This window comes from Bison bison, unplaced genomic scaffold (genome assembly GCF_000754665.1).
Source record: "Bison bison bison isolate TAMUID 2011002044 unplaced genomic scaffold, Bison_UMD1.0 scf7180017864155, whole genome shotgun sequence".
In the NCBI taxonomy this organism is placed as follows: domain Eukaryota; kingdom Metazoa; phylum Chordata; class Mammalia; order Artiodactyla; family Bovidae; genus Bison; species Bison bison.
In genome coordinates this window covers 3064947-3075521 of record NW_011494727.1, presented here as the reverse complement: position 1 = coordinate 3075521, position 10575 = coordinate 3064947, and the positions used below count along the sequence as shown (strand labels likewise).

General features: G+C 52.5%; 1 protein-coding gene across 5 annotated transcripts in view; it reads left to right on the top strand.

Moving 5' to 3' along the window:
* Positions 1–9197, top strand: part of CPEB1 (cytoplasmic polyadenylation element binding protein 1) — a 108900-nt gene extending 99703 nt beyond the window's left edge. For 4 of the 5 annotated variants that reach the window (XM_010841102.1, XM_010841101.1, XM_010841099.1 and 1 more), the window contains 6 exons: positions 208–297; positions 1085–1221; positions 4253–4451; positions 5663–5757; positions 6311–6391; positions 7745–9197. In XM_010841102.1, coding sequence (XP_010839404.1) covers positions 208–297; positions 1085–1221; positions 4253–4451; positions 5663–5757; positions 6311–6391; positions 7745–7855 — 713 coding nt within the window. In that variant the 3' untranslated portion in view covers positions 7856–9197. The remainder of the gene's footprint in view (positions 1–207; positions 298–1084; positions 1222–4252; positions 4452–5662; positions 5758–6310; positions 6392–7744) is intronic. The other variant, XM_010841100.1, reaches the window with a different exon arrangement.
* Positions 9198–10575: the final 1378 nt, after the last annotated feature.

The window sequence follows — 10575 nt, the reverse complement described above, 5'->3', positions numbered from 1 at the left end:
GGTATGACAGGAACAGCTGTGAGGGGAAAGGAGCCTTCACAGAGCCTGCAGTGCTGCTGCGTCTGGTGCCCACACGTGTCACCGGAGACCTAGGGCCAGTTCAGAGCTGCCTGTCCAGGAGGGCGAGCGACAGTGATGGCCCTGTGCTTGTGCCGTCCTGGGGAGAAAGGTGCCCAAGTGTCTGCCATTGTTTCCATCCCTTTGCAGCTGGATTGGTTAACACCTTCCGTGTTTTCGGCTCTTTGAGTGTGGAGTGGCCTGGTAAGGATGGCAAGCACCCCCGGTGTCCTCCCAAAGGTAATATGCCGAAAGGTAATGCAGACATGGTAGGAGCTTTTTCTCCCTCCCCAGTACCTGATTGCACTGAGGGACGCTGGGATGGCACATGCATGCTGGTAATGTGGTTCGGGCGTTCCAGAGCACAGAGCTCTTGGCACTTCTCCTCACCCAGCACGCCCCTGTGTTCCTTCTGAGCTAACGTTCCACCTGTCCATCCAGACTCACACTGCAGTGGGGGCTGCCTGGAAAAGCCCATGCACACCTCCCTCCAACCTGAACCCCAGTAGTTCCTGTCCTCTCAAAGCGAGGTGTTTGTCTTTCCTGCCCAGTGACGTTGTCGCCTGACCTGATTCTGAGATCCCTCTGGAGTTAGCAGGAATGAGGACCAAGTGTCTGAGTCCTCACTGGTCTGAAATGAGATTCCCTCCCTGTAGAAAGGAGCAGGTGCTATTTTCACGCTGCCCCATCTTCACTGATGAACCAGTGATCAAACTAGGCTTTTAAAGAAGTACCTTCGCCCCCACGTCACAGACCCCATGTCGCTCCTTCGCCCAGGAAAGCCAGGCTTGCCAATGTGAGCATACTTTGTGCTGTGCTGTGAGGAGCTGTGTGGTGATGACGGGACCCTCTGTCCTGCCACACCCACCCTTCCCCCCGTTGGAAGTAGGACACAAATGTGTCTTACCCATATGCCATCTTTCTTGGGGGGAAAAAAAACCAGCAACAACACCCTGCCATAAATCCCCTGCTGAGGACTAGCCCCCCCCGAGGGATGTTAATGCACTTTCTCCTTCCTTGGTAATAGGGTATGTGTATCTGGTCTTCGAACTGGAGAAGTCTGTCCGGGCCTTGCTTCAGGCTTGCTCTCATGACCCACTGAGCCCCGACGGCCTGAGCGAGTACTACTTCAAGATGTCCAGCCGGAGGATGCGCTGCAAGGAGGTGAGCTGGCGCAGAGCCCTTGCTGGATCAGGGGCCTGGCTGTGAGAAGGAGGGCTTCATGGGGAGGTGGGTACGCAGGTGCAGACGCTAATTCCTACTGAGGTGAAAGGGCTGCTCTTCTTGCCCTGCGGTGAGTGTAGCAAACATTCTGATGTATTAAAGCCGCCACTGCCACCTCTGGGCATGAGCGGTTTGTGTGTGCTCCTGCTCATGGAAATCAGACTGTGTCCCAGCTCTCAGTCTCCTTCCTACTCTAGCCAACACTGCCTTCCCAAACCTCTTCTCTTAGAAATGAGATGGACTCTGCTTGGTCTTAACATCTACAGTTGGTTCCTCCTAGTCCTGCCCTCCAGCTGTGCCTGCTGACCTCCCAACCTGGGGTAAATCCCTCTGTAGCCGCCCCCGCCGCCCATGGTGACTTCTGCACTACCATTCAGGGCTTTTTTAGTACGAGGTTCTCTCCGTCTGATTCTCTCTGCCTTTGCATCTCTGCTGTGTCAACCTTGTGTGCGATTAGCATCTTGAGTCTCAAGCAAGGAGTCATCCTACCTGGGGCCTCACTGCGTGTTCTTGAACCCTGCCTCAGGATCTCTGTCAGTTTGGTTGGAGCTTGAGAATCTGCACCTTAACCAAATTCCCCAGGTGGTGCTAATGGGTGGTGTTGGAGAACCACTTGTCAAAGTTCTGAACTCAGGAATCGGTGTTAAAACTTTTAAAAATTTGATTCTAGAGTGTGTTTTGTGATATTGGACTAGATAGTCAATATCTCTCAAACTTCATTTCCTCCTTTATAAAATGGAAGATTGAAATGCCTATATTAGTAAAAAGGTCTGCAGTTGCCAGGGCTTACAGGGTTGGAGGATAAACAAGCAAAGCATAGAAGATTTTGAGGACGGTGAGGATGGTAAAGTTGCTGTCTTATGACATTAAAGTGGTAGATTGTTGTTGTTCAGTCGCCCAGTCGTGTCCAACATGCCATTATACGGTTGCCAAAAACCCCACAGAGTTACAGTGGAAAAACAGACACCAAGTGTGAACCTGATGTAAACCATGGAGTTCGGACAGTGATGTCAGTGTAGGCTCCATGATTGGAACAAATGTACCACTCCGGTGCGGAGCACTGAGAGTCAGAGAGGCTGTGGAGGCAGTGGGTATACAGGAACTCCACACTTTCAGCTCAGTTTTGTTGTGAACCTAAAGCTGCTCTAGAGAGTGAAGTCTGTTGAAATCTGTAGGGTAAGGGGGAAGATGCCTGCTTCATTGAGATGGTCACATTGGCTTAAAATAAGAGATCTACCTTACAGAGCTGACTCTTGGTTTTACAGATGTTTCTTGGTGTTGGTACGCATTTTGTCCTCTGGCTGCCCACAGTGACCCACAGCTTCCCTACTTTCTGTCCGTCCTTGCTGCATGGAGCTCACACAGCTATCACTGCCTTGGCAGTGAGAGGCTACCACAGACCCTCCCCCTCTCCAGTGCCCCTGCAGACGCCTTCCTGCGTCCTGGTCCCATCTCATCACCTGGCAGTGCTGTAGTGTCTCTCTTGGGTGCATGGACTGTAGGCTGCCCTGGTTCTCATCCCTCTCTGACCGTCTTCCTTCCTGTATCTCCTCTCCATAGTAGTAGGTATTTGATGCCCCCTTTTCTTTCCCAGTCAGACAAACTACTCACTTTTGTGGCCCTCCTCTTACCTTCGACCGAGACTCACCTCTCTGTAGGTTCAGGTCCTACTTGAGCCCCACCATCCTGCGGGGCCTTTCTTCAGGATGTCCTGTGATCATGTACTCTGACGTTTAAGGAAGAGACTTCCCTGGTGACTCAGTCAGTAAAGTATCTGCCTGCAATGCAGGAGACCTGGGTTCAATCTCTGGATTGGGAAGATCTCCTGGAGAAGGAAATAGCAACCCACTCCAGTATTCTTGCCTGGAAAATCCCATGGGTGGAGGAGCCTGGTGAGCTACAGTCCGTGGGGTCGCAAAGAGTCGGACACGACTGAGCGACTTCACTTTCACTTTTCACTTTGGAAAGCTTGGTGGCACCCGGGATGCTATACTTTCCCATGGGAATGGAAAAAACAAGATGGGCTTTTGCATCTTCAGTGAAATCGGCTCCCCATGGTTACCTCGGTCTGCAACCCATCAGTCCTGATTCTTCTCTTTCCCCACAATGCCCAGGTGGTCTGCATTCTGCAGATTTTCCTCTAGAAGGATATTCTTGGTCGTGGCCTGTTCTGTGCCCAGCTTCCCCAGCCTTCTCCCGGTCTTCATCACCTGTCCTCTGTACTACTGTTTTGCCTCCTTGCTGGTTTTCTGCCTCAAATCTCTTCTACTTTGAGACCTTTTTTTTTTTTTTAAAAAAAAAAAACTTCACAGATTAATCTTCCAAGAACACTTACTGATCATCTGTCAACCCTCTGGAGCCTCCTGCCTGCTTTGCCAGCCAGATTCTGTTCTAGGCTCAAGGGGTTTGGAGGCAGAGGGCACAGTCTGCTCCTGCCCTGGTGTCTTTCTGCTCTGCTGAACCACAGTGACCTCCTGTATATGACTGTGACCCTGCGTCTCTCCGGCTATCCCACTGCTCCTGTCCAAGCCCTCTGATACACATGTTGGACCAGTAAGCATTCCTCACAGATACCTTAAGGGTCCCCACCCTCTGTCCTTCAAGCTCCTGTCCTGTCGTTCCTCTGCGAGCCCTTCCTGTCCAGGGACTCTGGACCATGCTGTGTGTTCATCAGTGACCACGGTCCTTTGTTGGAACCCCACTGTTGAAGGTTGTGACAGAGAACCAGGATCCTGGGTGTGATGGTTCGGGACAGTTCTTTCTCTTCAGAATGAGTGGCTACTGTTCGACCATTTGTTGTCTTTGCACCACTTTGGACTCACGGCCTCAGTGAGATTCAGGTCTCGCTGTGCTGGGGTTGAGGGTGCCTGGGACGGTGTGGGGCTGAGCCTCGTCTGCGGCGCACGCCTCCTGCTGCGGGAGCCCCACCGTGGCTCCCCGCCGGGACTGACACACCTGTGGGTGCTTTCAGGTGCAGGTGATCCCCTGGGTCCTGGCCGACAGCAACTTTGTGCAGAGTCCCTCCCAGAGGCTCGACCCCAGCAGGACGGTGTTCGTGGGTGCGCTGCACGGGATGCTCAACGCCGAGGCCCTGGCCGCCATTCTCAACGACCTATTTGGTGGTGTAGTGTATGCTGGGATTGACACAGATAAGCACAAGTATCCCATTGGTGAGTGTCCCACTTCTGTGTGGGACAGCTGGGCGGCCCCCAGGGTGTAGACCAAGATTGTGACACTCTCCTATGGGAGTGGAGGCGAGGCCTGACCCAGGCCTGCTCATCAGCATATACCAGCAATCTAGCATCTTTTTCTAGGTATGCCACCAGTACTGACCTCTCTATACCCACTCCTCTCCCCCCACCTCCCTTGAAGGGGAAGAAAGTTGATAGGAGCCCTATAGGAGGTGATAGGAGGTGAAAACAAAACAGGAACACTGGTTTGAAGGTCAGCATTCACAGCCAAACCATTCTAAGACAGACAACAGGTAATACTTTATTAAAAGGCTGGGGCTTTCCTGAACTTGCCTGGTTTCCTCTATTAAGAGGCCTTGAAAAGTGGTCTTGTCCAGGGTCAGAGACCAAGCCAGGCTGAGGCAGGACTCAGGGTGACCCAGGCAGTAGAGTGTGGTCACAGCTCATGCTGTCCTAGCGGAGGGGAGTCTGGGGGCCTGACCACTGAGAAAGGTCAGGTTCCCAGTTGTGACAGAATCGTCTCAGTGCTGGGGCTTGGAGGTGGAACAGAACCTGGCCTTCCTGATCAACATGCTCCCCCTGCCCTCATGCACCGTCTGCCCACCCACAGCGTGTCTGGGCAGGAAGGAGTGTTGTGTGCTCATCGCAGCGGAACTGCACACTGAGGGTGGGGACCTCAGAGCCCATAGGGTAGAGGTGGTGCTGGGCAGGGGGTGCTGCTTCTGACTCCCCTGCCTGGCCTGCCTTCAGCTGTGCTCTGCCTGTGTCTGGCTTTCCGCTCTGACCTGGAATAACCACGCCTGTGGGTTTGCCCACACAAAGGAGTCTCTTTCCTCCCCCGAGGGGCCACTCCTGAGGGGCTGTGCCACCGTGGTCTGCAGTTGCAGTCTGACAGGTGCCACCAGCTGAACGTGACTCCAAGGGCTTGAAACATGCTAGTGCCACCTGTTGAAATGATGATATGTTGGGTTAAAGAAAAAATATTACTGAAATTAATTCTCCTGCATTCTTTTCATTCATTCCACTACATTCCTTAGAGGTGGCTACTGGGAATCGGTAAAGTCACACGAGTAGCCCGCGTTTATGTTTCTGTTGGGCAGCGCCGTGCTGATCTAGGAGCAGGCTTTCCTGAGTGTTGACACGTGGCCTTTGGGAGACGGGCTCGAGGGTGAGTTTCCCGTCTTCCGTAGGCTCTGGTCGTGTGACTTTCAACAACCAGCGCAGTTACCTGAAAGCAGTCAGTGCTGCTTTTGTGGAGATCAAGACCACCAAGTTCACCAAGAAGGTGAGTGGGCTGGTCTGTACCCTCCTCTGGGCCATCTGAGAGGTCTGGGCAGCCACCACTCAGGGCCGGCCCAAGACGAGAGCTGTGCCATGCTGGCTATGAGCCAGGCTTCCACTGATGCACCCGAGGGTCAGGGTTGAAGGTGGGCCTGGTCTTGGTTGATGAGAGGGGATGGGAGCCTCAGCATGGGGTCACCTTCCCTCACTGTGGTCCTTGACCAGCACTGCGAGCTAAGCTGACTTCCATCCTAACCTGCATCCTCCGAGTGCTTGCTTTTTGCTGAGTGAGTGCGTTGCGGGTCAGGTTTGCCAAGAAGGCCAGGCAGTAACGTGTGGGGTTGCCATGCTGTGCACAGCCAGCCTGGAAGCTGCTGCAGTGATCTTGTCTCTCTCGAGGATCTCTGGGTCCTCTGCCCTAGTTCTTTCTGGGCCCCTTAAAATAGGAACCACCTTGTGTTCATATAGATGACCCATACCCACCCTTCTCTTATGGCCCCTCTGGGCTCCCCGTGAGAAGCAGCCCCTTAGTGATCCTGCTCTGCCTTTGTCTGCAGGTTCAGATCGACCCTTACCTGGAAGACTCTGTGTGTCATATCTGCAGCTCCCAGCCTGGCCCATTCTTCTGTCGGGATCAGGTGAGTCCCCTGGGCACTTGAGAAGTTTACAGAACCCTTGCTCTCAGTTAAACGTTGTCACCTCACGTTCATCACGTGGAACTCGGAGGTCTCAGGCTCCTCCTGGTTTTCCTAGAGCACAGCAGAAGCAGCAGTGATGCTTGACCCTGAACTGCGGGAAAGCCCGTGGAGCTGAGTCTTGGTGCTGTGGCCTCCCTGTCCTGGGGGTGCTGTGCAGTGGGGCACTGCTGCTCATGGGTGGTTTTGAGGATGACAGAGACCCGGGCAGGTGTGGTCAGCACTACCTGTGAGCCAGGCAGGTCCTGCTGTTGTAGCTCTAAGCCCTTTAGGTTGATTCTTCTTAGGCAAGGAATCCGTCTCTGTTGACTTCTGAATCTCTGGGCTGTTTCGGTGCTGCTACCTGGTTTGTACCCAGTTGTCAGAAGCAGGCAGAAAGCAGCACGGCAGCTTTGTCGCATGCTTCTGGGTGGAGCACAGATCTGGATGTGTTGGACGGAGCATCTCGTCCTCTGTGGTGTGTCTGTGCTCATCACTTGAGGATCTGTGTCAGTGCACAGTCTGATTCAGCAGGTTTGGAGCATGGCCTGAGTCTCACGTTTGTGACCAGTCTCCAAGTGGTGCCTGTGCTGCTGGTGACAGGAGAAGTCAGGGACCTGGGCAGACGCAGCACTGTGTGTGCACTTGGAGTTAGTTTTGCAGTGGTGCTGTCGCTCAGGTTTGGAGTCTGAGTAGATGGTAGTTAAACTGAGGCTGCAAGAGGAGGATGTGAAGTAAGTGTGGGTTGCTGGGGAGAGCTTGAGATCACGTGTGGGTCTGATCAGCCTCTTCTCACAGGCTTGTGTGTGTCAGTGTGTTTCACAGATGGTCCCCATTTTCAGATATCTGGAAGTTAGTGGCCTGCCTGAGGTTACACAGCCAGCAGGAGTGAGGGGCTGGGGCTGAGGTGTTGATCTACATGCACAGTCACCTCTCCTCACTGAGTGTGACGCCGAAGCCATGCTGCCTGGCCTTAGGGCCTGGAGTCACTGTCTTTGAACGCTCTCCCGTGATGTATGTGGCCATGTGACACAAGTGCTCCACAGGAGGTAGGATGGGCAGGGACTGGAAGAGCAGCTGGGTGCTCAGAACCGAGGAGGGGAGCTGGCATGGCCGCTATACACCAGGAGCCCAGCGTGCGCAGTTAATTCCAGGTACCCGTGTTGGGGACAAGAGGAGTCACTGGGGCCAGCTCTTGTGACCCCGCAGAGGCCATCAGGAATGCCCACGCCCTCCTGGTCGGAGCAGACAGCGCACGCAGCCGCCCCCCTGGCTGGTCTGACGCAGGCCTGGCTCCTCTCCTCTCTCCCCTCGCAGGTGTGCTTCAAGTACTTCTGCCGGAGCTGCTGGCACTGGCGGCACAGCATGGAGGGCCTGCGTCACCACAGCCCCCTGATGCGGAACCAGAAGAACCGCGACTCCAGCTAGAGGGGCCTGTGCACCCAGGGCCGGCCGCCTCTGCTGCGGCCCACCTGCCACCGGCGACCAGGGAGCTGGCTTCCCGAGGACAAGGGAAATCGTAGTCACCTTTGCACTTGCTGAATCTGTCTTTGTTTCTGCACTAATTAATGCACAATGAGTTTTGTCGGGTTTTGTTTTCAGAGGGTGTGCCAGGGCAAGGACCCTCTGGCTCGCCCTCCAAGCGACTCTGTAGTTTTCCCAGATTTTAGTTCCTCATTTTGCCGATGAAAAGCAAAAAAAAAAAAAAAAAAGAACTACGTGTCCAGAAGGTATTGACACGACGCCTACATCTAGGTTTATTTATTAAAAGCGCTTTTTTACATTCCTTGCAATACTGATGGTGATGATGTGCAGGTCTCATTGGTTTCATTCTTGCAGTTGCCATACAGTGCCTTTCCATTTATTTAACCCCCACCTGAACGGCATAAACTGAGTGTTCAGCTGGTGTTTTTTACTGTAAACAACAAGGAGACTTTGCTCTTCATTTAAACCAAAATCATATTTCATATTTTACGCTCGAGGGTTTTTACCGGTTCCTTTTTACACTCCTTAAAACAGTTTTTAAGTCGTTTGGAACAAGAGATTTTTTTTCTTTCCTGGCAGCTTTTAACATTATAGCAAATTTGTGTCTGGGGGACTGCTGGTCACTGTTTCTCACAGTTGCAAATCAAGGCATTTGCAACCAAGAAAAAAATTTTTTTTGGATTTGAAACTGGACTGGATGAATGATGTTTGAGCGGCTGCTGTATATAGTTTTAAAATGGTTTATTGCACCTTCTTAAGTTGCACTTATGTGGGGGGGGAGGGTTGATAGAAGTTTTTAATCACAAAGTCACAGGACTTTTTTCTTTTGTAACTGAGCTAAAAAAAAGGGCTGCTTTCTGGTGGGGGCAGATGAAGGCTCACAGGAGCCCTTTCTCTCAGAGGGGACAAGTACCCTACCCTGATTTCCTTCGTTTGAGAAGCGTATGAAGCAACAGTTGCGGTCGACTGAAATGCTACTGGAATTTGAAAACTTGACTTTTTCTTTCTTCTTTCCTTCCTTTTTTTTTAAAAAAAAAAAACAAAACGACTTGCCCCTCTTTGGGAAGCTGTGTGCCAAAGAACCAGTGTCATAATGCCCCTCCTCCCTCCTGCTGAGCTGACGTTGCATTGTTGCATATCCCAGCTACTCTGTGGGTTTCGTGAAGCTGTGTGTGAAGTCTCTACCTCATTGTAGTATATGCAGGCAAGACTGCACTCTCCTACAGGTGTGTGGAGTAAGCTGTGGTGTAGTTTTTTTGGCACATAATAAACACGTTGCAGCAGAGTTCCGGTTCTGTCTCTGTGTCTGAGGTGGGGGAATGGGAACAGTGAGACACTTAGGATTTCAGAGTAAAGACGCACATTTCCTTGCATCTTCTGTAATGGACAGGATTCCTGCCCAGGTTAATGGAGGGGCCATGTGGGGACCTGCCCCTTTAAGTCATTCTGGTTCACTTCGTGCACCTTGAAGGTACCTTTCTGGTAAGTGGGTACCTCTGGTCCAGGTATGTAAAAAGGCCACACAAATAAACTTTCTCGGGCTCCTCTTGGGCTTTCCAGGTGGCAGTAGTGGTAAAGAACCCGCCTGAGGTTCTAATGCAGGAGGCAGAAGAGAACGTGGGTTTGATCCCTGGATCGGGAAGATCCCCTGGAAGAAGGCATGGTGACCCACTCCAGCATTCTTGCCTGGAAAATCCCAGGAACGGGGGAGCCTGTCAGGCTATAGTCCATGGGGTTGTGAAGACTAAGAGCTGAGTGACTTAGCAGGCAGGGGGCTCCTCTTCTCATCATCCTAGACCGGCCTTGGAGGGACCAGAGGCTAGCTCCTTGGGAGTCGGCACAGGCCACTTGTTCTCAGCTCCTCCTCTACGCCTCAGAGCTTTCTTCTTCTTGGGAGGCTTCCTGTCTATTGGAGTCATCTGTGCTGACCCAGTTCTTTACTGAACGGGAGTAAATTTTTGCTATTCGGGACTATCACTTGGACTCTTACCTCACAGGCTTCCAGGATTTATTTAATCCTGGTCTACTGATGATTTTTTCAGGTAGGTTGTGCCTGGGCCTGGCTGCTGGAGCAATTTCTGGAAGATTCCATTTTAATCATTAGTGGAGGGAGCTCTGTGTGCTGAAGCATCCCTTCCGTGAAGAGATGCAAGAACTCACTGTTGTCGTGGGTGGGGAGTCTGGTCAGCCAAGGCGCAGCTGGCTGCAGCCTAATTTGAAGTTTGCTGGTAAACTCCTGCAGCTCTCTCGGGGCAGGGGCTCTGACACGCCCTTTTGGTGTCCTGTCCTGTTCAGAGTCATCTCTTTTCCCCGTTTGTCTCATTCTGGTCCACATGCTGCTTTCATTTCAGGGCACGAGCTGCTTCTCCTTCAGCCTTCCATTCTCGGTTTAGAGGGACTGACTGGACTGTCCAGGAATTGAGGGATGAGGCACACAGCCTGGTGCCCCTAACCTCATCCAACCTGGGCAGCCCAGCCCTTCCTTAAGTCAGGTGAGGGCCTGGAACCCACTTCAGCAGAGATGGAGAGAAGGAGCAGTACTCCTGAGGCTGTTGGGGGTGCCAGCGTAGCAAGGAGCCAGTGCTGTTGGCTTCAGAAGGACTACGTTTGAGGATGGGTAAGACAGGAACAGCCTGAAGACAGCAGTGGTGGTTGGAGAAGGC